Source organism: Salvelinus fontinalis, chromosome 1, assembly GCF_029448725.1.
Source record: "Salvelinus fontinalis isolate EN_2023a chromosome 1, ASM2944872v1, whole genome shotgun sequence".
NCBI classification, from domain to species: Eukaryota; Metazoa; Chordata; class Actinopteri; order Salmoniformes; family Salmonidae; genus Salvelinus; species Salvelinus fontinalis.
This window is the reverse complement of record NC_074665.1, coordinates 14569490-14596521: the sequence shown is the minus strand read 5'-3', so window position 1 is coordinate 14596521 and position 27032 is coordinate 14569490. Positions and strand designations below refer to the sequence as shown.

The 27032-nt window shown below is 44.5% G+C and overlaps 1 protein-coding gene across 1 annotated transcript in view; it reads right to left on the bottom strand.

Annotated features, from left to right (window-relative positions):
* Positions 1 to 1735: 1735 nt before the first annotated feature.
* The window catches only part of LOC129853562 (carbonic anhydrase-related protein 10-like), a 44991-nt gene continuing 19694 nt past the window's right edge, over positions 1736 to 27032 (bottom strand). The window contains exons 3-7 of the mRNA XM_055920152.1: positions 18050 to 18145; positions 15633 to 15705; positions 4876 to 5030; positions 4457 to 4631; positions 1736 to 3205 (exon numbers count right to left, since the gene is read on the bottom strand). Coding sequence (XP_055776127.1) covers positions 3183 to 3205; positions 4457 to 4631; positions 4876 to 5030; positions 15633 to 15705; positions 18050 to 18145 — 522 coding nt within the window. The 3' untranslated portion in view covers positions 1736 to 3182. The remainder of the gene's footprint in view (positions 3206 to 4456; positions 4632 to 4875; positions 5031 to 15632; positions 15706 to 18049; positions 18146 to 27032) is intronic.

The window sequence follows — 27032 nt, the reverse complement described above, 5'->3', positions numbered from 1 at the left end:
CCCATTCGCAGGCATGGTCAATCTATTTTACATATCATTTTCTATGTGATAGCTTGATTGATAGGTGTCTGGTACCTTGTACCATGTGAGAGACATCAAGGAGGTGATACTAACATCACATGGCAGTCGGTGCCATTTAAGAGGAGAGAGGAAGAAACATTTTTTATGAGCATGGCCTTATTTCTATTACAGCATATTGGATGACTGTCATTCATATTCCATTCACCCAATTCAATGTAACATCGATAGATTTAGCCTACTAGCCACATGATACTCGAATTTCCCCTATAACCATCATGAGGTTGCTACAACGACGTAGTCTATGAATGAACGTTTAAAACGTAGGTGCACACAGGTCCAGAGAAAGATTTGAGGTGACAGACAGACATGGACAGACCATGACATATTCAATACCGTCTTGCGCACTCTTGCCTGTATCTACCTGATCTAGGGTGTAATCATTAGTTCTATTGGACAAATTTGAGTATGTTTATACCCGTTTCATTCCGCTTTCTTCCATTTAAAAAACGTTTTTCAGCAGAATCGGCAGAATGGATACATCCCTGATCACAAGCAAACAGTTCACGTTCATAACAAGATACAAACAGCTCGTTGTATTCCGTCTCGCATATGCCTTTTCCTTCTCTCCCCTCTTCCCTTCACTTGTGGACTTCAATGCACAACACATCAGCTGTCTGTGACCAGGCGAGAGAAAAAAACGTTCCAAGCCAAACCTTCCTATCATAACAGCTACACACAGCCTACATCGTTATCACCATATTAGCTACAGTAACGTCATAGTCAACATACTGTAGCTAATGGAACTAACGTATTAGCTAGTAAACCCACTACAATCATGCAGTACAGTCAGTAAGCAATTAGCAGTTACACCGGCGGGCCCCGGTAGGCAATAAATTAGAAAAACTAAACTTAACTAACTAGCTTACCATGACTTGGAAGAGTTCCAGTGTTGGATAGTCACAGCCAGCTAGCTAACATGGTATCCCTCTCTGTTTGAGTAGGCTAAACTAGCTAACTGCATTTGCTACCTATGTAAATAACATTTAAAGTAATTAAAAAATATATATAGTTAGCTCTATCTCTTGTTACTCCTTAATTTTTTAAATAAATTGTTAAAAACTGTTCAGCTATTCTTTCTCTCTCTTTGAGTCAACCACTCACCACATTTTATACACTGCAGTGCTAGCTAGCGGTAGCTTATGCTTTCAGTACTAGATTAATTCTCTGATCCTTTCATTGGTTGGACAACATGTCAGTTCATGCTGTAAGAGCTCTGGTAGGTTGGAGCATGTCCTATGGAAGTTTTTATAATTACTGTGGAAGTCTATGGAAGGGGTGAGAACCATGAGCCTCATAGATTTTGTATTGAATCAATGTACCCAGAGGAGGATGGAAGCTAGCTGTCATCCGGCTACACCTTGGTGCTTCCCTACAGAGTGCTGTTGAGGCTACTGTAGACCTTTATTGCAAAACAGTGTGTTTGAATCATTTATTTGGTGACGTGAATATATTTTAGTACAGTTTTATCTAAAAAGGATAACGTTTTTTATTTTGATGAAATCCTCTGAGGATTCTCCACTGGATGACATATAGCGCCTTGCTGTAGTTGAGAGCGGTCTGCTCACTCACCAACGTGCGCAGCTCACCACGCTAACTTCATTCAATAACTTAGCACAAAACCAGATACATAGAAACAACAGTGCAAAGTGAAGCATATTTTCCAGTCAACTTTCCAGACACATTTATTAGGCTGATAACATTACTCAAACACAGTGTAAGACCATTGTAAGCAATAAAACAGGCTTCAGCTCAGAACTGCTTCCACAATTCAAAGTGCACCAAGCGTTTGAAGGTCCATTGCAGCCGGTGTTAATCTCAATATCAAATCATTTCTGGATAACAATTAAGTACTTTACTGTGATTATTTTCAATTAAAATGGCCCAAAATAAACAAAAAATTGCTTCTTAGCAAAGGGCAATTTCTCAAGCAAAATTTTTGCTAGACCTGTCTGGGATTGGTCTGATTGGGGAGCGGAAAAACGGACAATTAGCTGTTATTGTCTGAGAGTTTTGGAAGTCTTTTTGTGTATTAACTAATTTCCTGCATGGTGATGTCACCGTGAAGGCCAAAACAACATCCCACCAAAACAGGGTGAAATTTCTGGCGGTCTGTTCAAACAGCTCTTACACTAAAAGGGCATTATCATAATTTTCACAATTTCACAGTATTATTCCAACATCATAGTGTGGAAATATAAAACACAAGAAATCACATTTTTGACTGCACTGGGCCTTTAAAATACTCATCTTTTTTTTATCCTCTTAATATATCTTTTAAAATGTTTATTTGTATTTTTCTTTACATATTCAGTTTTTCAGCAGTACTGATAATTATACTATATACAACAAAGGCCAAGACACTCATCGGTTCATCAGTTAGACAGAAGATCCTTTTCCGTTGTTCCTTTCATAATGACCTTCTATTACAAGGCAAGGATGTAAGGTCTCGCTCTCTTGGGTTGTTGCAGTCGGCATGCCTTGTAAGTGATGGTGATGACGATGCAGCTATGAGCCTTGAAGACCTTCTCTGTCTAAACCACTAGGGGCATTGTCTTGATAAGTCCTTAAGATCTCATTGGTAGCAAGGTGTCTATGTACAAAGGCTAAAAGTCCCACTCAGTCCTACTCAGTCTGTGTGAAGAAGCGGCTGTATGAAATAAATGCTTCAGTGTTTTTGTACGTTTTAAACATTTTGTTATCTCCCAAAAAAGTATCAGTATCAAAACAGGTTTCATAATAGATATATTTGTACTGGACGTGTCAGTTAGTATGTGTTGGAATTCAAATAGTTCTCGATGTACATATGAAAAGTAGTAGTCTCTTTGTAAAGCAACACAAAGTCTTTTACTTGATAATGTTCAGTTTCTTTTTTTCCTCTTTTTACATGAAATAATCTTAGATGAGATGCAGCCTTGGTGCGGTTTCCAGTTGTTTTCTTCCTTCCTTCTTTCCTTCTTTCCTTCCTTCCTTCCTTCTTTCCTTCCTTCCTTCTCTCTCTTTCTTTCTCTCTCTTTCTCTCTCTCTCTCTCTCTCCCTCTCTCTCTCATATCCCCCTCCTGTCTCTGTCATTGTGTCTTGTTTCTGTGCTCACCCAAGAGAGACTACTTTAGCAGCCACTCATTCACTGGAAGAGAGGAGAGGAACATGGTGAGAAGAACACTACGTTCTATGCACATGCACATCTAGCATGGAGTCCCTCTCTATCCTGCAGCATCTATAACATTCATCTTAACATGGCAATACATTGTTAGGATTGAGACAGAATGCATTGAACATAGCGATATAGTGCTGTGGTGTCCATGTTAATATTAGCAATGTACGCTAAATAACAACATTTCTACAGTATCTGTTAGTTAGCATTCTGTTAGCATCCCAATATACATTTCCCATTCAATTAGCCCACTGACACATAGCTGAGGGGGCTGACATTCCTCTGCCTTCAAGGTTTAACCTTAGATTAACAAGTACAACTAGTGTAATTAAAGACAAGAAACAACCCTGCTGCTATTGTGCTGCTTCTGTTTACTCTCTGGGGGCTGGTTGGAGAGGTAGAGTACCACATACTGTGTGTGTGTGGGGGGGGGGGGGGGGGTAAATGTGAAATGTGTCAAATGTGTATGTATGTGTGTGTGTGTGTGGCTGTAAGCCTGATTATGTGTGGGTGCACACATTCTTCACATTCTTGTGTGTGTCCATGTGTGTGTGTGTCTGTCTCTCTCTGTGTGTGTGTCTGTGTGTGTGTGTGTGTGTGTGTCTGTCTCTCTGTGTGTGTGTGTGTGTGTCTGTGTGTGTGTGTGTTTCAATCTCTCAACAACTGCTGCACAGAATAAGAATTTCATCAGAGAGCGAGAGGATAAAAGAACAGAACAGTCTGGCTACAGTACAGTAGATCCTGGAAGAAGAATACAATGAATAATGGGGGTTTACCTCTTGCCCTCACTGTATATACGCTTCAGGGGTAAAATTCACATTTTGTGCAGCAGTTGCCCAGATATATTGGCTGAAACAGAGGAGAGGAGATGATAAACAGACTGCATGCAGAGTCCCTGAATTACACTGAGATGCTGAGCTGGCTTTGTAGTTATGAAGTCGCTTGGCCCACACTCTCAGACGCCGTTTGGAAATATTGCTATAATTTCACGATAAGTAATATACAATCACTCTTTTTTTAAATCTATAAACGTTAAGGCTATATTTACAAAGCTGATAAGGTAGTATTTTGCTTTATGAGGGGCACAAGCAGCCATATAGAAAACAACCAACGTATGTGTCCATGTCTCCTTCACCGCCATTTTGTATATGTCTGCTAGTCAGACTTTGTTTAAATAAATCGCTAACAAAATGGCGGTGGTGGGTGGATTGGAGCTGTGTTTACCTCGGTACTGGAGCTTCTGGGCCCTGTTGTTGGGACAGTCTTTGCCCTGCATGCTGAAGTTGATGTTGGTCCGGATGCAGCGGTTGTTCAGCGGTTGGACCGGGCGAATGTTGTCGCTCATACTCAGGAAGATCTGAGACGGCTGGTTCTGACTCAACAGTCGTAAGGAGTGCATCTGGAGAGGAGAGAGGACGAGAGGTGAGGGAAGGGGGGTCCATGAACAAAGAAGATGGAAAGGTAGAGTATGTAAATGAAGGGAAGGAACGAGAGAGGTTAGGAAAGCAGAGATGAGAGGGGATCGGAAGTGAAGAAAAGCCATTATTTCAGTATGAATGGGAGAACAATCCATGTGGAGGAACATAATTGCTGTTTGACAGTCTTATGTAACTAAGCAGTAAGAAGCTATTGTAGAGACAGACCTGCATTTGTGTGATGTACACTGGCTTATTCATCAGGATCCACGTGGCCGTCTCAAAGCAAGGCGGGATGGTCATCGACCCGTCATATGTGATAAAACTAGAGGTTTCTGGGTAAATCTCCTCGATGTTCAGGCCCATCAGCAAATATGCATCATCTGGAGAAGATGGACAAGATAGACAGGTTTCAATATTACATCTCAATATTCTATTATAGCAGAGTTCTTGAGTCCTGGTCCTGGAGAGCTACAGAGTTCTTGAGTCCTGGTCCTGGAGAGCTACAGAGTTCTTCAGTCCTGGTCCTGGAGAGCTACAGAGTTCTTCAGTCCTGGTCCTGGAGAGCTACAGAGTTCTTCAGTCCTGGTCCTGGAGAGCTACAGAGTTCTTCAGTCCTGGTCATGGAGAGCTACAGAGTTCTTCAGTCCTGGTCCTGGAGAGCTACAGAGTTCTTCAGTCCTGGTCCTGGAGAGTTACAGAGTTCTTCAGTCCTGGTCCTGGAGAGCTACAGAGTTCATTCAGTCCTGGTCCTGTAGAGCTACAGAGTTCTTCAGTCCTGGTCCTGGAGAGCTACAGAGTTCTTCAGTCCTGGTCCTGGAGAGCTACAGAGTTCTTCAGTCCTGGTCCTGGAGAGCTACAGAGTTCTTCAGTCCTGGTCCTGGAGAGCTACAGAGTTCTTCAGTCCTGGTCCTGGAGAGCTACAGAGTTCTTCAGTCCTGGTCCTGGAGAGCTACAGAGTTCTTCAGTCCTGGTCCTGGAGAGCTACAGAGTTCTTCAGTCCTGGTCCTGGAGAGCTACAGAGTTCTTCAGTCCTGGTCCTGGAGAGCTACAGAGTTCTTCAGTCCTGGTCCTGGAGAGCTACAGAGTTCTTCAGTCCTGGTCCTGGAGAGCTACAGAGTTCTTCAGTCCTGGTCCTGGAGAGCTACAGAGTTCTTCAGTCCTGGTCCTGGAGAGCTAGTTCTTCAGTCCTGGTCCTGGAGAGCTACAGAGTTCTTCAGTCCTGGTCCTGGAGAGCTACAGAGTTCTTCAGTCCTGGTCCTGGAGAGCTACAGAGTTCTTCAGTCCTGGTCCTGGAGAGCTAGTTCTTCAGTCCTGGTCCTGGAGAGCTACAGAGTTCTTCAGTCCTGGTCCTGGAGAGCTACAGAGTGTGCATGCTTGTGTCCTAGCTCAGGTCCAACACAAGCACTTCACAAGCACTAGTTGAAATAGATGCGTTTGTGCTAGGCTGGAACAAAACCCTGCATCCCCTGTGGGTCCCTAGTTCCAGTATTGGAGAACACTGCATTGCAAGCTTGTCTTAATCACATTTCATGTCCTCTCAAGCTAATATTTAGTTTAGAATATACATTATATATTTGTCTTACAGTCTCAAAATGTGTTATGTCCACTCTAACCGGTGTGTTCCTCATTTGCATGTAAACGTTTTGCTAATTGCTAATTTCACATTGAGCTGGTATTTCTCAGACTGCTTGACAGGCTGTTGGTATAGCAGACTACACGACAGGCTGTTGGTATAGCAGACTACACGACAGGCTGTTGGTATAGCAGACTACAAGACAGGCTGTTGGTATAGCAGACTACACGACAGGCTGTTGGTATAGCAGACTACACGACAGGCTGTTGGTATAGCAGACTACAAGACAGGCTGTTGGTATAGCAGACTACACGACAGGCTGTTGGTATAGCAGACTACACGACAGGCTGTTGATATAGCAGACTTTCACGACAGGCTGTTGGTATAGTAGACTTGCACGACAGGCTGTTGGTATAGCAGACTACAAGACAGGCTGTTGGTATAGCAGACTACACGACAGGCTGTTGGTATAGCAGACTTGCACGACAGGCTGTTCGTATAGCAGACTTGCACGACAGGCTGTTGGTATAGCAGACTACACGACAGGCTGTTGGTATAGCAGACTACACGACAGGCTGTTGGTATAGCAGACTTGCACGACAGGCTGTTGGTATAGCAGACTTGCACGACAGGCTGTTGGTATAGCAGACTACACGACAGGCTGTTGGTATAGCAGACTACACGACAGGCTGTTGGTATAGTAGACTTGCACAACAGGCTGTTGGTATAGCAGACTACACGACAGGCTGTTGGTATAGCAGACTTGCACAACAGGCTGTTGGTATAGCAGACTACACGACAGGCTGTTGGTATAGCAGACTACACGACAGGCTGTTGATATAGCAGACTTTCACGACAGGCTGTTGGTATAGCAGACTGCATGACAGGCTGTTGGTATAGCAGACTTGCACGGCAGGCTGTTGGTATAGCAGACTACACGACAGGCTGTTGATATAGCAGACTACACGACAGGCTGTTGGTATAGCAGACTGCACGACAGGCTGTTGGTATAGCAGACTGCATGGCAGGCTGTTGGTATAGCAGACTGCACGACAGGCTGTTGGTATAGCAGACTACACACAGGCTGCTGGTATAGCAGACTGCACGACAGGCTGTTGGTATAGCAGACTACACGACAGGCTATTAGTATAGCAGACTACACGACAGGCTGTTGGTATAGCAGACTACACGACAGGCTGTTGTTATAGCAGACTACACGACAGGCAGTTGGTATAGCAGACTACACGACAGGCTATTAGTATAGCAGACTACACGACAGGCTGTTGGTATAGCAGACTACACGACAGGCTGTTAGTATGGCAGACTACACGGCAGGCTGCTGGTATAGTAGACTACACAACAGGCTGTTGGTATAGCAGACTACACGACAGGCTGTGGGTATAGCAGACTACACAACAGGCTGTTGGTATAGCAGACTACAAGACAGGCTGTTGGTATAGCAGACTACACGACAGGCTGTTGGTATAGCAGACTTCACGACAGGCTGTTGGTATAGCAGACTACACGACAGGCTGTTGGTATAGCAGACTGCTTGACAAACCCCCTTATTTTTCATCCATCCCCTAATTGGAGTAAAGTAATGGACAAAAACACTTAGGCTTCTACTTCCAGTTTATACATACTATTTACATTTTAAGGACAAAGTATATTTTACAATAGTTATCTTTTGTTTGTTTTTAGTCCCATCCTTCAGCTACTCTCAAACCCTCCCATATACAGTACCAGTCAAAAGTTGGAACACCTACTCATTCCAGGTGTCACGCCCTGGCCTTAGTATTCTTTGTTTTCTTTATTATTTTAGTTAGGTCAGGGTGTGACATGGGGAATGTTTGTGTTTTGTTGGTTTTGGGTGTTTCTATGGTAAAGGGGTTGTTGGTGTAGTATATGGGTTTGTGTTGAGTACATGTGTCTAGCGTTGTCTATGTATGTTTAGTTGTCTAGGAGAGTCTATGGTTGCCTGAATGAGTTCCCAATTAGAGACAGCTGATTTCGGTTGTCTCTGATTGGGAGCCTTATTTAGGGTAGCCATAGGCTTTCATTTGTGGTGAGTAGTTGTCTATGTGATACGTTTGTAGCCAGTGTGTGCACATCGTTATTTAGCTTCACGATCGTTTTCTTGTTTTGTTTAGTGTTTAAGTGTTTTTGTTTCGTTTGCCTTCTTCTTCAAATAAAAAGGAGATGGCTTATTTTCCTAAAGCTGCGTTTTGGTCCGTCAATCCACCACACGATCGTGACAGAACTACTCACCAATACAGGACCAAGCGGCATGGAAAGCGGCAACAGGACCCACCTACACAGGATTCGTGGACATGGGAGGAGATACTGGATGGTAAGGGGCCGTGGGCACAACCGGGAGAATATCGCCTTCCTCGTGAAGAGCTAGAGGCAGCTAAAGCCGAGAGGAGGCGATATGAGGAGGCAGCACGGAGACAAGGCTGGAAGCCCGTGAGTACAACCCAAAAATTTCTTGGGGGGGGCCTTAAAGGGAGTGTGGCGAAGTCAGGTAGGAAACCTGCGCCTACTCCCTGTACTTACCGTGGAGAGCGAGAGTACGGGCAGACACCGTGTTACGCAGTAGAGCGCACGGTGTCTCCTGTACGCGTGCATAGCCCGGTTCGGTACATTTCAGCTCCACGTATCGGCCGGGCTAGACTGAGCGTTGAGCCGTATGTCATGAAGCCAGCCCAACGCATCTGGTCACCAGTGCGTCTCCTCGGGCCGGCGTACATGGCACCAGCCTTACGCATGGTGTCCCCGGTTCGCCTACATAGGCCAGTGCGGGTTATTCCACCTCCCCGCACTGGTCAGGCGACGGGGAGCATACAACCAGGTAAGGTTGGGCAGGCTCGGCGCTCAAGGGAGCCAGTACGCCTGCACGGTCCGGTATTTCCGGCGCCACCTCCCCGCCCCAACCCAGTACCACCAGTGCCTCCTCCACGCACTAGCCATATGGTGCGTGTCTCCAGCCCTTTACCACCAGTGCCTAAACCACGCACCAAGCCTCCTGTGTGTCCCCAGAGTCCTGTGCGTCCTGTTGTTGCTCCCCGCACTAGCCCTGAGATGCGTGTCCCCAGCCCGGTGCCACCAGTCCCGGCACCACGCACCAGGCCTACAGTGCGCCTCAGCCGGCAGGAGTCTGCCGTCTGCACAGCGATGACTGAACTGCCCGTCTGCCAAGCGCCATCTGAGCCATCCGTCTCCCCAGCGCCATCTGAGCCATCCGTCTCCCCAGCGCCATCTGAGCCATCCGTCTCCCCAGCACCATCTGAGCCATCCGTCTCCCCAGCGCCATCTGAGCCATCCGTCTGCCATGAGCCTGCAAAGCCGCCCGTCTGCCATGAGCCTGCAAAGCCGTCCGCCTGCCATGAGCCTACTGAGCCGCCAGCCAGACAGGAGCCGCTAGAGCCGCCAGCCAGACAGGAGCCGCTAGAGCCGCCAGCCAGACAGGAGCCGCTAGAGCCGCCAGCCAGACAGGAGCCGCTAGAGCCGCCAGCCAGACAGGAGCCGCTAGAGCCGTCCGTCAGACAGGATCCGCCAGAGCCGCCAACCAGACAGGATCTGCCAGAGCCGCCAACCAGACAGGATCTGCCAGAGCCGCCAACCAGACAGGATCTGCCAGAGCCGCCAACCAGACAGGATCTGCCAGAGCCGCCAACCAGACAGGATCTGCCAGAGCCGCCAACCAGACAGGATCTGCCAGAGCCGCCAACCAGACAGGATCTGCCAGAGCCGCCAACCAGACAGGATCTGCCAGAGCCGCCAACCAGACAGGATCTGCCAGAGCCGCCAACCAGACAGGATCTGCCAGAGCCGCCAACCAGACAGGATCTGCCAGAGCCGCCAACCAGACAGGATCTGCCAGAGCCGCCAACCAGACAGGATCTGCCAGAGCCGCCAACCAGACAGGATCTGCCAGAGCCGCCAACCAGACAGGATCTGCCAGAGCCGCCAGCCAGACAGGATCTGCCAGAGCCGTCAGCCAGCCATGAGCAGCCAGATCCGTCAGCCAGCCATGAGCAGCCAGATCCGTCAGCTAGCCATGAGCAGCCAGATCCGTCAGCTAGCCATGAGCAGCCAGATCCGTCAGTTAGCCATGAGCAGCCAGATCCGTCAGCTAGCCATGAGCAGCCAGATCCGTCAGCTAGCCATGAGCAGCCAGATCCGTCAGCTAGCCATGAGCAGCCAGATCCGTCAGCCAGCCATGAGCAGCCAGATCCGTCAGCCAGCCATGAGCAGCCAGATCCGTCAGCCAGCCATGAGCAGCCAGATCCGTCAGCCGGCCATGAGCAGCCAGATCCGTCAGCCGGCCATGAGCAGCCAGATCCGTCAGCCGGCCATGAGCAGCCAGATCCGTCAGCCAGCCATGAGCAGCCAGATCCGTCAGCCAGCCATGGGCCGTCCCTCAGTCCGGAGCTGCAGTCCCTCAGTCCGGAGCTGCAGTCCCTCAGTCCGGAGCTGCCATTCCTCAGTCCGGAGCTGCCATTCCTCAGTCCGGAGCTGCCATTCCTCAGTCCGGAGCTGCCCCTTATCCTGGTGCTGCCCCTTATCCTGGTGCTGCCCCTTATCCTGGTGATGCCCCTTATCCTGGTGCTGCCCCTTACCCTGGTGCTGCCCCTTACCCTGGTGCTGCCCCTTACCCTGGTGCTGCCCCTTACCCTGGTGCTGCCCCTTACCCTGGTACTGCCCCTTACCCTGGTACTGCCCCTTAGTCCGGAGCTGCCCCTTAGTCCGGAACTGCCCCTTAATCTAATGGGGTTAATGTGGAGGGGGGTCATTTGGAGGAAGTTAAGGAGGCGGTTAGGGACTGTGGTGACGTGGGGACCACAACCAGAGCCGGAGCCGCCACCGTGGATGGAAGCCCACCCAGACCCTCCCCTAGACTGTGTAATGGTGCGCCCGGAGTTCGCACCTTAAGGGGGGGGTTATGTCACGCCCTGGCCTTAGTATTCTTTGTTTTCTTTATTATTTTAGTTAGGTCAGGGTGTGACATGGGGAATGTTTGTGTTTTGTTGGTTTTGGGTGTTTCTATGGTAAAGGGGTTGTTGGTGTAGTATATGGGTTTGTGTTGAGTACATGTGTCTAGCGTTGTCTATGTATGTTTAGTTGTCTAGGAGAGTCTATGGTTGCCTGAATGAGTTCCCAATTAGAGACAGCTGATTTCGGTTGTCTCTGATTGGGAGCCTTATTTAGGGTAGCCATAGGCTTTCATTTGTGGTGAGTAGTTGTCTATGTGATACGTTTGTAGCCAGTGTGTGCACATCGTTATTTAGCTTCACGATCGTTTTCTTGTTTTGTTTAGTGTTTAAGTGTTTTTGTTTCGTTTGCCTTCTTCTTCAAATAAAAAGGAGATGGCTTATTTTCCTAAAGCTGCGTTTTGGTCCGTCAATCCACCACACGATCGTGACACCAGGGTTTTTCTTAATTTTTTTTAATGTTTTACATTGTAGAATAATCATAGAGACATCAAAACGACGAAATAACACATATGGAATCAAATCAAATCAAAGTGTATTTGTCACGTGCGCCGAATACAACAGGTGTAGACTGTCGTGTCTTTGGCATTATTAAAGTGAAGACTGTTATTTTATCAAATCAATTTTCTGTAATTATTATTACGTGATTAAACAAATCATGTAAATGTAATTAACTAGGAAGTCGGGGCACCAAGGAAAATCTTCAGATTACAAAGTTATATTTTTCTTAATATAACTCTTCAGATATTTTAATATCTGATCAATTAGTCTTCTAATCAATGAATTATTATTTACCTCACGTTAGTCTCATTCCAAACGCCGTAAATTGTTTGTTATCTGCACGAACCCAGCCTTCACTATGAGTCATCCATACACCAATTGTCTTAGTCATTTATTTACTAACTAACTAAAGAATGACAGAAATGCATAAACAAACAACACAGTAGATATGGTTACAAGGAAATGATAGGGGAGGTTCCCTAGTGGGTTAAGCCGATATGACGGCTTGGTGGACAAAGGGAAGTGGGTGTGGACTGAAAAGGGCAGGAAAGACAAAAGGAGTCACTACACAGTTGATAATTATATTAATTGAAATGTTAATCCTTTGCACATGAACGCTCACTCATTCAGCAATAATTGCAATCAATATATATATTTACTCTCAGTGTGTCATCGTGATCTCTGTTGGAATCGTCCGTATGTCTGTTGGAGAGTTAGTCCGAGCGTCTCTCTCTCTGCCTCCCTGAAGATCAAAGTCTTTCGTGGTTAGAATGGATACTTCAGAGTACCATTCAGAAATGTTCTCATAGAATAGATGTTTCAGCGGTTGTCAGTCTTCGCATCCCAGGTTGACATCATTTCTAACTGCAGACTAGTAATTAGTATCTAAGATTTGCCCTTACTCTGTCGGGATCGATAGTCTCAGAGTTGAACCATTTCCACCCGTGTAGCCAAAGCTCCACGTGGTATGGTTAGGAATTCAACAACCATTGCAACCTTAGCTTATACTGAGCTTTTTGTGGTCTAAACTCCCCCTCGGTGTCCATCGAGGTATGCGTGGTCTGAAGAGGATTTCCTCAGGAGGGGTTTTTAATCGTAACAGTAGAAAAGGGCTGTTCCATGATGCAAGCTCATGTCTGTGCTCACGGGGGCGGGCCAATGACTTGGTTAAACTTTAAAGGGAATACAATTCTCTTTCATTAAAGGTTAAACATCACCTTACATCATTTCACAAATAGTTTCATCTTTACTCATTCATTTTATACAAAAACTAGATGTCTTTCCTGCCCTCTCTGAGGTCACCAAATGAAACACACTCGTCATACCCATCCCTTAAGTGTCCACGGACCATTCCCACCTACTCACAAGTGGACCTTTTGTATCAAATCCCCATTTTGGGGATTTAGGAGTTCGCCATGTGAAATCCTTTGTTTTCTCTGTGTCTCTCTTTCTGCATGGCCAGGGTGAGAGAGTCTCCTCTAGGAATTTATGACCTGAGATAATAGAACCAGGGTGTAGGAGAGAGAGAGAGAGAGGGGGATGCCACGATCTATACCTAGAAAGGGCCATGTCATGACAAGATCTTACAGTGATATGCTTACTTACAAGCCCTAACCAACAGTGCAAATTGTAAGTAAACAATTGGTATTAGGTAAACAATAGATAAAAAAAGAAATAAAAAAAACTGTAAAATGACAGTGAAAATAACAGTAGCGAGGCTATATACAGGTGGTACCGGTACAGAGTCAATGTGCGGGAGCACCGGTTAGTTGGGCTGGTGGAGGGAGTGGCGGGACACAATGCAAATAGTCCAGGTAGCCATTTGATTACCTGTTCAGGAGTCTTATGCCTTGGGGGTAAAAGCTGTTGAGAAGCCTTTTGATCCTAGACTTGGCACTCCAGTACCGATTGCCATGCGATAGCAGAGAGAACAGTCTATGACTGGGGTGGCTGGGGTCTTTGACAATTTTTAGGGTCTTCCTCTGACACTGCCTGGTGTAGAGGTCCTGGATGGCAGGCAGCTTAGCCCCAGTGATGTACTGGGCCGTACGCACTATCCTCTGTAGTGCCTTGCGGTCGGAGGCCGAGCAGTTGTCGTACCAGGAAGAGATGCAACCAGTCAGGATGCTCTCGATGTTGCAGCTGTAGAAGCTTTTGAGGATCTGAGGACCCATGCCAAATCTTATCAGTCTCCTTAGAGGGAATCGGTTTTGTCGTGCACTCTTCATTTATTAACCAAAAAATATATTTAATATTTGATATTCTTCAAAGTAGCCACCCTTTGCCTTGATGACCGCTTTGCACATGGGGGTGTGGCTTCCAGAGAGTCATTTTTGGCAACACTTGAGCATATATGTCATTCATGTTCATCATGTTATCCTAAGAAAGTGTTAACTATCCCAACAGTGGGATATGCATAGGCACTTAAAAGATACTCATACACTTGTGTAAACCCTATTAAAGCTACAAAAGTGTCAGTTCCCAACCTTAATGTGTGAAAGTTAAATATTAAAAAAAAAATTTTTTTTGAATTTCGCGGCACTGGTTTTTCAGTGGGGGGGGGGGGGGGTGTGCCGCTAGCGCCACGCTGATCCTAGACAGGTTAACATATGTTGACAATACAACAAAATAGATTAACTGGAATTACATTTACTATCACGGGTGGCCAAAAATAACTATCTAAAAGCCATACCCCTGCTAAACCACACCTCCAGTTGTCACGCCCTGACCATAGAAAGCCTTTTTATTCTCTATTTTGGTTAGGTCGGGGTGTGACTATATGTTTGTTTCTATGTTGGCCTGGTATGGTACCCAATCAGAGGCAGCTGTTTAGCGCTGTCTCTGATTGAGGATCATATTTAGGCAGCCATTTCCCCACTGTTTTTTTGTGGGATCTTGTTTTTTTGTGTTGTTGCATGTGAGCACTCCAGAATGTCACATTTGTTTGTTCTTTATTGTTTTTGTGCGTTTCATTGATTAAACATGTGGAACCCAGATCACGCTGCGCTTTGGTCTGAGTATGCTTCCAACGATGATCGTGACACCAGTCTTCTGATCTGACCCGGTAGATCATAGCTCACTAACCGAACATCAACAACTCACCTTAAAGAAAACAATGTTTTTTTGTGTGTCAAAATAACGTGTGTTCAACGTTTGTTCTGTCCAATATTTACCAACATTGGGTTGTTTTTAACCCAGCATTTCTTAGCGTGTAGAATTTCTGCATCTCTCTTTCTCTCTGTCCCTATCTATCCCTCTCTCCATCATTCTCTCTCTCTCTCTCTCTACTACGCTAACACACTCAATATGTAGTCATCTGTTGTGGCTTCAGTTTATAATAAAAGGTACTATGTTTGCTGTGAAGAGGTCACAGTAGCTGCTCCTTCTATTTAGACTGAGAGTTTAGCTGCTATTCACTTTCACAGAGTGTATCTATCTAGACTAGAACAACATCAGCATGCTTACCAGCCCATAGCCTACAGGTAAGACATATACACCCTGAAAGGTAAAGTAAAAAACAAAAAAGACAATCCTTAATCTGTGAACATCAATCAGGTTTCTATTATATTACCACCTCACCCCTGCAGTCTTGTTACTCCCACTCTGCCACCACACATCTCTGGAATCCGCGTTGGAATTAATCATTCCATTTGGATGCTGTGTGTGTGTATGTGCATGCGAGGTTTTGACAGCTCATTGATGCCTCTGAGACCTCCAATGCACTGGGGGTCACTGTGTTTACTCAGCCTCTCCTCAACCCCATTAATCCAATTGTTCTCTTCTCTGAGCAGCCATGTGCCTTTCTAATGTGGCCGTCTAACAGCCCTAGCTGTCTCTACTGCAGTCTGTCCAGCTACTCTTTGACTTGTTCCACTGTGTTTCTCCCTACAGTCTACATTTGCATCTCTACTTACTTTTATATGTTATTCTTGTGATGGTGTCTCTATTCAACATTCGATTCAGGAATGCATTTGAAGTCTCCGCAATCTGGAATACAAGAGGAGAGAAAGAATCACCCATAGACAGTCACATCAAAGCCAGTCACACACATGGCAGATCACTTCCATATTCCACAATCTCGACAGTGCATTACAAAATGAACCAAAGCACACTAACAATATGACACCAGCAATTCAAGTGCATTTGCTTTAAGGCCAAATCTTAACTTGAGGCAAGCATGCAACAACTCTCCCCTTGACTTCAATGCATGATTTATGCGCATAATGCAAGTTGCACAAGTCCATCTCAAGGAAGGATACGACCTTAAGGAAGCCTGAACACCAGAGAGAGCCACTTTAAAGAGCCGGATCTACTTTTAGCTGCCCTGTAGCGCCCTAGCTTTTGTCTTAAGACTCAGGCGTCCAGAGTCGGCTTGGAACACACTAATCAGTTAAAGATGCTCCACACGCTCCCTTAAATCCCCCTTAGTCCCTAGCCTCAGCCTCCTGTCCCCTTCTCATCCTCACAACTCTGATTGTCAAGATGTCTTGGGGGCTAAGTGATTAAAAAGCAATGGATGTCCCTTGTCACTACTCTCTCTCTCTCTCTCAGATGTTTTGAACACTTTTACTGGAGAAATCACCTAGGGGGATGCAGACATGTTATTCTGCAAAATGTAATTAGGGAGTTCTCTCCAAATTGTGAAGTAAACTTAAAAGTAGCTACAGAGAAGAACTGTTCAACAACATATGTCAATTTGACATCTAGAGGAGAAACATAGGTGACACTGTCACATCCTAGACAAGCACTGTCACATCCTAGACAAACACTGTCACATCCTAAACAAACACTGTCACATCCTAGACAAACACTGTCACATCCTAGACAAACACTGTCACATCCTAGACAAACACTGTCACATCCTAGACAAACACTGTCACATCCTAGACAAACACTGTCACATCCTAGACAAACACTGTCTAGTCTAGTAGATGTGACTGAAGGTGACTCAAACTCTATTTAGTGTCCAAAAGTCTCACTATGTCCTCCTCCATTGTGTGTCTGTTTCCACAGGTGACCCCACACAGTTACACATTGTCACTTCTAATAGCGGCTTAGGACACTGATGCCCAAAGGAAGCCCTTACTTACTGGCAGTCTGAGTCACTGAAAGGGTAACATGGTGGGTGTGCAGGTGTTAATGGTCCCCTGGAAGCATGAGTCACAATACCGAGAAATGGGTTCCTGAGATAGTGAAGGACACCACTAATTACCTCACTTCCCATCTCTTCAGCGGCTTTAACAATGAGACGGGACTGATCTGAGAGCCTTAGTTAAACAAGCTACTTCAAGATGGCTGGAGTTTGGAGTCATTACCACTGAGGGCCAGGCTGAGGGACTAGAGAGGATGAGAGTGAAGTGTTGATTGATTTCATGATGAGTAGGAGGACGGGGGTGTGAGATGTGCTTAATCATATCCCTTCCAATGGCCTACCTCTCTGTCTGTTATAGTGGTGGGAGTGTGTGTGGGTATACAATTGAACATGTAATTACATTTGGTGAGTCCTCAAAATGATAACTTTAGAACTTCTACCACTACATTGACCACTAAAATAACTTTCAGACAGCAAAAGCAAACACATATTTTATTCAGAAAATTGTATCTCTTCTATCCCATCTCTGTAAGTGGTTAGCAGAGAGGAATAGGCTTGACCCGGGTCACCATGTCCTCCTGTGTGACTGACAGACAGAGCCATTGACACAAGGGAGCTAATTACTGTAGCTAGCTGAAAGGATTGCATCTGAACTACGCAGTACTTCTGTAGCACGAAGAATACAAGACATTCCACAGCCTTGAGCCGAGCCCAAGAAGCGCACATAACAAAGCTAGCGAGAGAGAGACAAAGCTATTTCACCACCTCACACACCCGCTGACATATACAGGGAACACAATGTTAAGCTCCCAGGATAACTAGTTCTCTAGTGGATCTATTTCGGGGTTGAGAGCAGGGCGACCTTCTTAAAGGAACATTTGGATGCCGTCAAAAAAGGATTGGCAAGTAGTAACGTAGCGCTAGCTAATACATACAACGTAGTAACGTAGCGCTAGCTAGCTAATACATACAGCGTAGTAACGTAGCGCTAGCTAGCTAGCTAATACATACAGGGATAATCACACTGTCAATCTGGTACATGGTGGAATGATATACTGGGACTCGATGCCAAGTTAATTAGCCTGCAACTTGGATTATATCACACTCTGCTGCATGATAGTTCCCCCCCCCCCCCCAAAAAAATGTCAAACGTTCATACGAAGACTTTTTCATACGAAAATTCGAGCACGATTAACACAGTGAGGTCAAAGGTAGGAGTTGTGAGAGTGTCACACGCACCTTCATAAATATAGACACTATGACCAGTCCGTTGGGGCTCTTGGCTGCCTCTGTGTAGTTGGTATACAGCTCGTGGTTGTAGTGTATAAGTTGAACCTGGAGATGAAAGAACAAATGTCAGGAATACAACAAAATCTCTCAAGTGACCTCGCACAAATAGACTGTAGAAATGTCTGCTCTTGCGGAGCTGCTGTGTGCTGGCTTCTGGTCAAGCCCTGCACTAACGCATCTTTTTCCACATAATAAATTGTGCTGAGTCAGGTATGTCTTAAAGCCATGTAGTCTTTAGAATGTTTAAATCACTGTTTGATTTGATTTATTAGGATCCCCATTAGCCGACACGAACGGCGTCCAATGATGTGTCTGACTGTGTGTTTAATTCATGAAACTATCTCCAAATATATATTTTTTATCATTTATTTTACCTGAGCCTTTTTCCATCAAATCATGTGGGCATGTTGATACATACGTTAATATATTTACATACACAGCCCTGATTGGCAGATAGGATCAGCTATAGACTCTGGAGTCTACCCTGCTTACCTCTTTAAAGTAGGCGTACATGTAGACAAATAAAAGATAACTGGTCATTGGTCAGAATAATCAGATCACATTGTGATGTCATCCCATCTGAACAGGCTGCAATTCAAGGCATTTAAAAAAAAAACTCTTACAGAGTTATTTCGACCTCATGGTGTGGAAATATCATTTAAAAAATCAAACAAATCACGTTTTTGACAGCACTGCACCTTTAAACAAATGCCTTCACACCTACAAACTCTCCAGAGACTAGGGTTGGTTGGCTTCCACTGTTCAATCCTTTTGAAGTTGTGTTGACTAAGGTGTCAGTAAAGTTCTACACACACCTTTATGCTTCTACAGGTTCTTAATGATGTGTTTATGTGGGCGGTGTCTATGCACAGCTAGCTCAACTTGTGACCTTGCGACAATAACAACTATTCAAAGAGCAGCCCACATTTTCTTTTACCAAGCAGACACACTTAGGATTCCTGAGAAATCAACAGGAACTGTGGAAAAAGGTCTCACACAAGTTTCACATTTATCATCACTACATCAAGGGAAACTTAGTATTATTTCTAACAAAGATATCTACATATATTTCAGGATTTGTGTATCCCTGGAAATAACCAGAATTCATGTAAATATAACAGTTTTGAAAACATATGGAGGAAAAAGGGCGACGCTTGCAAGCTGAAGAACACCATCCCAACCGTGAAGCACGGGGGTGGCAGCGTCATGTTGTGGGGGTGCTTTGCTGCAGGAGGGACTGGTGCACTTTACAAAATAGATGGCATCATGAGGGAGAAAAATTATGTGGATATATTGAAGTAACATCTCAAAACATCAGTCAAGAAGTTAAAGCTTGGTTGCAAATGGGGCTTCCAAATGGACAATGACCCCAGCATACTTCCAAAGTTGTGGCAAGGACAACAAAGTCAAGGTATTGGAGTGACCATCACAAAGCCTTGATCTATATCCTATAGAAAAATTGTGGGCAGAACTGAAATGGCATGTGCAAGCAAGGAGGCCTACAAACCTGACTCAGTTACAGCAGCTCTGTCAGGAGGAATGGGCCAAAATTCACCCAAATTATTGTGGGAAGCTTGTGGAAGGCTACCCAAAACATTTGACCCAAGTTAAACAATTTAAAGCCAATGCTGCCAAATACTAAAAAACTTCTGACCCACTGGGAATGTGATGTAAGAAATAAGAGCTGAAATAAATCATTCTCTCTACTATTATTCTGACATTTCACATTCTTAAAATAAAGTGAGGATCCTAACTGACCTAAGACAGGATTTATTTCTAGGATTAAATGTCAGGAATTGTGAAAGACTCAGTTTAAATGTATTTGGTTAAGGTGTATGTAAACTTCTGACTTCAACTGTAAGTTCAAGAGTAAAAATGTGCTTAACAAGTCACATAATAAGATGCACAGACTCACTCTCTGTGCAATAAAAGTGCTTAACATGATTTTTGAATGACTACCTCAGTCGAGCAGTGAATTTATAACACAGATTCAACCACAAAGACCAGGGAGGTTTTCCAATGCCTCGCAAAGAAGGGCACCCATTGGTAGATGGGTAAAAATACAAATAAATCAGACATTGGATATCCTTTGAGCATGGTGAAGTTATTAATTGCACTTTGGATGGTGCGTCAATACACCCAGTCACTACAAAGACAAAGTCATCCTTCCTAACTCAGTTGCCGAAGAGGAAGGAGACCACTCAGGGATTTCACCATGAGACCAATGGTGACTTAAGTGGTTACAGAGTTTAATGGCTGTGTTAGGAGAACACTGAGGATGGATCAACAACATTGTAGTTACTCCACAATACTAACCTAATTGACAGAGTGAAAAGAAGGAAGCCTGTACATAATAAAGATATTCCAAAACATGCATCCTTTTTGCATTAAGGCACTAAAGTAAAACTGCAAAAAATGTTGGCAAAGAAATGTACTTTCTGTCCTGAATACAAAGCATTATGTTTGGAGCAAATCCAACACAACACACTTTATACATTTTCAAGCATGGTGATGGCTGCATCATGTTATGAGTATGCTTGTTATCGGCAAGTACTAAGGATTTTTTAAAGGTAAAAAATAAACAGAATAGAGCTAAGTACAGGCAAAATCCTAAAGGAAAACCTGGTTCAGTCTACTTTCCTGGTTCAGTCAAATTTCCTTTCAGCAGAACAAAAACCTAAAACCCCACACCAAATCTATACTGGAGTTGCTTACCAAGATGATTTTGAATGAGCCTGAGTGGCCTAGTTACATTTTTGCCTTAAATCGGCATGAAAATCTATGGCAAGACCTGAAGATGGTTGTCTAATCATGACCCACAACCAATTAGACAGAGCTTGAAGAATTTTTAAAAGAATAATGTGCAAATATTGTACAATCCAAGTCTCTTAGAGACTTACCCACAAAGACTCACAACTGTAACCGCTGCCAAAGGTTATTGTAACTCAGGGGTGTCAATACTTATGTAAATGAGATATTTACAAACATTTCCAAACACATGTTTTCACTTTGTTATTATGGGTTATCGTGTGTAGATGGGTGAGAGAAAACAATCAATTTAATCCATTTTGAAATCAATCTACAACAAAAAGTGGAATAAGTCAAGGGGTATGAATACTTTCTGAAGGCGCTGTAAACCTCTGTTCAATATCACTCGCCATTACATTCATTGAGCAGCTGTCTGGGACAGGGATGTTGTTTCTGTGCGCCGTCTAGGTACGTTTTCTGCATTTGAGGCTACTAAACTGGTTCGCAAAATCCTTGATATGTTTATCAAGTTCAGACTCCATGTCATCAGATAAGACCTTGTGTTCCTCTGCTACTCTGTCATTGCCTCTATCAAGCTCAGACTCCATGTCATCAGATAAGACCTTGTGTTCCTCTGCTACTCTGTCATCGTCTCTATCAAGCTCAGACTTCATGTCATCAGATAAGACCTTGTGTTCCTCTGCTACTCTGTCATCGCCTCTATCAAGCTCAGACTCCATGTCATCAGATAAGACCTTGTGTTCCTCTGCTACTCTGTCATTGCCTCTCTTTATCAAGCTCAGACTCCATGTCATCAGATAAGACCTTGTGTTCCTCTGCTACTCTGTCATTGCCTCTATCAAGCTTAGACTCCATGTCATCAGATAAGACCTTGTGTTCCTCTGCTACTCTGTCATTGCCTCTATCAAGCTCAGACTCCATGTCATCAGATAAGACCTTGTGTTCCTCTGCTACTCTGTCATTGCCTCTATCAAGCTCAGACTCCATGTCATCAGATAAGACCTTGTGTTCCTCTGCTACTCTGTCATCACCTCTATCAAGCTCAGACTCCATGTCATCAGATAAGACCTTGTGTTCCTCTGCTACTCTGTCATCGTCTCTATCAAGCTCAGACTCCATGTCATCAGATAAGACCTTGTGTTCCTCTGCTACTCTGTCATCACCTCTCTTTATCAAGCTCAGACTCCATGTCATCAGATAAGACCTTGTGTTCCTCTGTTATCACCTCTCTTTATCAAGCTCAGACTTCATGTCATCAGATAAGACCTTGTGTTCCTCTGTTACTCTGTCATCACCTCTCTTTATCAAGCTCAGACTCCATGTCATCAGATAAGACCTTGTGTTCCTCTGTTACTCTGTCATCGCCTCTCTTTATCAAGCTCAGACTCCATGTCATCAGATAAGACCTTGTGTTCCTCTGCTACTCTGTCATCGCCTCTATCAAGCTCAGACTCCATGTCATCAGATAAGACCTTGTGTTCCTCTGCTACTCTGTCATCGCCTCTCTTTATCAAGCTCAGACTTCATGTCATCAGATAATACCTTGTGTTCCTCTGCTACTCTGTCATCGCCTCTATCAAGCTCAGACTTCATGTCATCAGATAAGACCTTGTGTTCCTCTGTTACTCTGTCATTGCCTCTCTTTATCAAGCTCAGACTCCATGTCATCAGATAAGACCTTGTGTTCCTCTGCTACTCTGTCATCGTCTCTATCAAGCTCAGACTTCATGTCATCAGATAAGACCTTGTGTTCCTCTGCTACTCTGTCATTGCCTCTATCAAGCTCAGACTCCATGTCATCAGATAAGACCTTGTGTTCCTCTGCTACTCTGTCATCGCCTCTATCAAGCTCAGACTTCATGTCATCAGATAAGACCTTGTGTTCCTCTGCTACTCTGTCATCGCCTCTAACAAGCTCAGACTCCATGTCATCAGATAAGACCTTGTGTTCCTCTGCTACTCTGTCATCACCTCTATCAAGCTCAGACTCCATGTCATCAGATAAGACCTTATGTTCCTCTGCTACTCTGTCATCACCTCTATCAAGCTCAGACTCCATGTCATCAGATAAGACCTTGTGTTCCTCTGCTACTCTGTCATTGTCTCTATCAAGCTCAGACTCCATGTCATCAGATAAGACCTTGTGTTCCTCTGCTACTCTGTCATCACCTCTATCAAGCTCAGACTCCATGTCATCAGATAAGACCTTGTGTTCCTCTGCTACTCTGTCATCGTCTCTATCAAGCTCAGACTCCATGTCATCAGATAAGACCTTGTGTTCCTCTGCTACTCTGTCATTGCCTCTAACAAGCTCAGACTTCATGTCATCAGATAAGACCTTGTGTTCCTCTGCTACTCTGTCATCGCTTCTCTTTATCAAGCTCAGACTCCATGTCATCAGATAAGACCTTGTGTTCCTCTGCTACTCTGTCATCACCTCTCTTTATCAAGCTCAGACTCCATGTCATCAGATAAGACCTTGTGTTCCTCTGCTACTCTGTCATCACCTCTATCAAGCTCAGACTCCATGTCATCAGATAAGACCTTATGTTCCTCTCCTACTCTGTCATCGCCTCTCTTTATCAAGCTCAGACTCCATGTCATCAGATAAGACCTTGTGTTCCTCTGCTACTCTGTCATCACCTCTATCAAGCTCAGACTTCATGTCATCAGATAAGACCTTGTGTTCCTCTGCTACTCTGTCATTGCCTCTATCAAGCTCAGACTCCATGTCATCAGATAAGACCTTGTGTTCCTCTGCTACTCTGTCATCGCCTCTCTTTATCAAGCTCAGACTCCATGTCATCAGATAAGACCTTGTGTTCCTCTGCTACTCTGTCATCACCTCTATCAAGCTCAGACTTCATGTCATCAGATAAGACCTTGTGTTCCTCTGCTACTCTGTCATCGCCTCTCTTTATCAAGCTCAGACTCCATGTCATCAGATAAGACCTTGTGTTCCTCTGCTACTCTGTCATCACCTCTATCAAGCTCAGACTCCATGTCATCAGATAAGACCTTGTGTTCCTCTGCTACTCTGTCATCACCTCTATCAAGCTCAGACTCCATGTCATCAGATAAGACCTTGTGTTCCTCTGCTACTCTGTCATCGCCTCTCTTTATCAAGCTCAGACTCCATGTCATCAGATAAGACCTTGTGTTCCTCTGCTACTCTGTCATCACCTCTATCAAGCTCAGACTCCATGTCATCAGATAAGACCTTGTGTTCCTCTGCTACTCTGTCATCACCTTCCTTTATCAAGCTCAGACTCCATGTCATCAGATAACACCTTGTGTTCCTCTGCTACTCTGTCATCGTCTCTATCAAGCTCAGACTCCATGTCATCAGATAAGACCTTGTGTTCCTCTGCTACTCTGTCATCGTCTCTATCAAGCTCAGACTCCATGTCATCAGATAAGACCTTGTGTTCCTCTGCTACTCTGTCATTGCCTCTATCAAGCTCAGACTTCATGTCATCAGATAAGACCTTGTGTTCCTCTGCTACTCTGTCATCGCCTCTATCAAGCTCAGACTCCATGTCATCAGATAAGACCTTGTGTTCCTCTGCTACTCTGTCATCGCCTCTATCAAGCTCAGACTCCATGTCATCAGATAAGACCTTGTGTTCCTCTGCTACTCTGTCATCGCCTCTCTTTATCAAGCTCAGACTCCATGTCATCAGATAAGACCTTGTGTTCCTCTGCTACTCTGTCACCGCCTCTAACAAGCTCAGACTTCATGCCATCAGATAAGACCTTGTGTTCCTCTGCTACTCTGTCACCGCCTCTAACAAGTTCAGACTCCATGTCATCAGATAAGACCTTGTGTTCCTCTGCTACTCTGTCATCGCCTCTCTTTATCAAGCTCAGACTCCATGTCATCAGATAAGACCTTGTGTTCCTCTGCTACTCTGTCATCACCTCTATCAAGCTCAGACTCCATGTCATCAGATAAGACCTTGTGTTCCTCTGCTACTCTGTCATCGCCTCTATCAAGCTCAGACTCCATGTCATCAGATAAGACCTTGTGTTCCTCTGCTACTCTGTCACCGCCTCTCTTTCAAACAGGTACATGTTTGTTTTCTCTACCTCTTCAGTGTCATTCAGTCTATTTGTTCATCCCTTGCTGCTGCTCCAATGGACTTCTTCCCTTCCTTGGCTGCTCTTTCAAGAACCTCAAGGGGGATAGACCCCTGCTTGTTTTACATTTGTATACACAGGGCATGATGATGTCTGCTCCATATCAATATAAAATGCACTATCTTAAGTTCATATGCATGACATATTGCAAAAATACTATGAATATTATGCATAACAAAATATAATCAATATAATCATAATTTGTATGGGGTATTGTGGCCATTGGCTCAACTTACCTCAAGGCAAACATTTTGACTATATTAACCGACACAGCTACAAAGATGGACTTTCATGCTAGGTTTGGGATGTCATTGTAGCTTATAGAGACCCCAACTGATGAATAAAACAAATCTTAAAAGTATCTCCCTTGACACCTATAACACAATACATTCATTTGACTTTGTGAAATTCGTTCTTTGGACCTAACTTGCTCACCACTTTTTCCATGCGGTTTGTTCCTTCACATGATCTCTTCCTAAATATTTGGTCACAAAATTCAATGTGTATTGTTTCCTAGAAACAAGGGGTGGCTCAATTAACCCTGGCCCACTATCTCCTACTGTCACTTCACATATTTTCCACTTCCCTTGAACTTTGCAGAAAGATGTTGAAAATATGCTGTACATTTGCAGAGAAACAAAGTGTATTCAGAAATGTATTCTGCCTCAAACATTCTCCCTGACCTCTCAGTCTTTCTTGAGTTAGCAGTATTGTTGCGGGACCTTGAGTCTGTGTTGTTGTCTGAGTCTCAAGTCGTTTGTAATCTTTAGAAGGTTTAGAATTTCTTTTACCACAGATACACTACAAAAGTATGTGGACACCTCATCGTCGAAAATCTCATTCCAAAATCATGGATATTAATATGGAGTTTGTACCCCTTTTCTGCTAAAACAGCCTCCAATCTTCTGGGAAGGATTTCCAAAAGATGTTGGAACATTGCTGCGGGGACTTGCTTCCATTCAGCCACAAGAGCATTAGTGAGGTCAGGCACTGATGTTGGGTGATTAGGCCTGGCTCGCAGTCGGCGTTTCAATTCATCCCAAAGGTGTTTGATGGGGCTGAGGTCAGGTCAAGTTCTTCCACACCGATCTTGACAAACCATTTCTGTATGGACCTCACTTTGTGCACAGGGACATTGTCATGCTGAAACAGGAAAAGGCCTTCTCCAAACTGTTGCCACAAAGTTGGAAGCACAGAATTGTTTAGAATGTCATTCTATGCTGTAGCGTTAAGATTTCTCTTCACTGGAACTAAGGGGCCTAGACTGAACCATGAAAAACATCCCCAGACCATTATTATTCCTCCTCCACCAATGGCGGCGAGCTTTACACCACTCCAGCTGATGCTTGGCATTGTATATGGTGATCTTTGGCCAAGGAAACCCATTTCATGAAGCTCCTGACAAACTGTTCTTGTGCTGAGGTGGCTTCCAGAGGCAGTTTGGAACTCGGTAGTGAGTTTTGCAACTGAGGACAGACGATTTCTAAACGCTACGTGGTCCCGTTCTGTGAGCTTATGTGGTCTACCACTTCGCGGCTGAGCCGATGTTGCTCCTAGGCGTTTCCACTTCACAATTACAGAAATTTGATGAACTGACTTGTTGGAAAGGTGGCATCCTATGACGGTGCCACGTTGAAAGTCACTGAGCTATTCTGTAAGGCCATTCTACTGCCAATGTTTTGCTATGGAGATTGCACGGTTGTGTGCTCGATTTTATACACCGGTCAGCAACGGGTGTGGCTGAAATAGACAAATCCACTAATTTGAAGTGGTGTCGACCTACTTTTCTATATATAGTGTACCTTTAAAAAAAGGTATGGGCCCAGGAAAACCAGTCAGTATCTGGTGTGACCACAATTTTTCTCACGAAGCGCGACATATCTCCTTTGCATAGAGTTGATCAGGTTGTAGATTGTGACCTGTGGAATGTTGTTTCACTCCACTTCAGTGGCTGTGTGAAGTTGCTGGATATTGTCCACACACTTTAGTATATATGTGACTTATTTCAGGAAACTAGACGTAT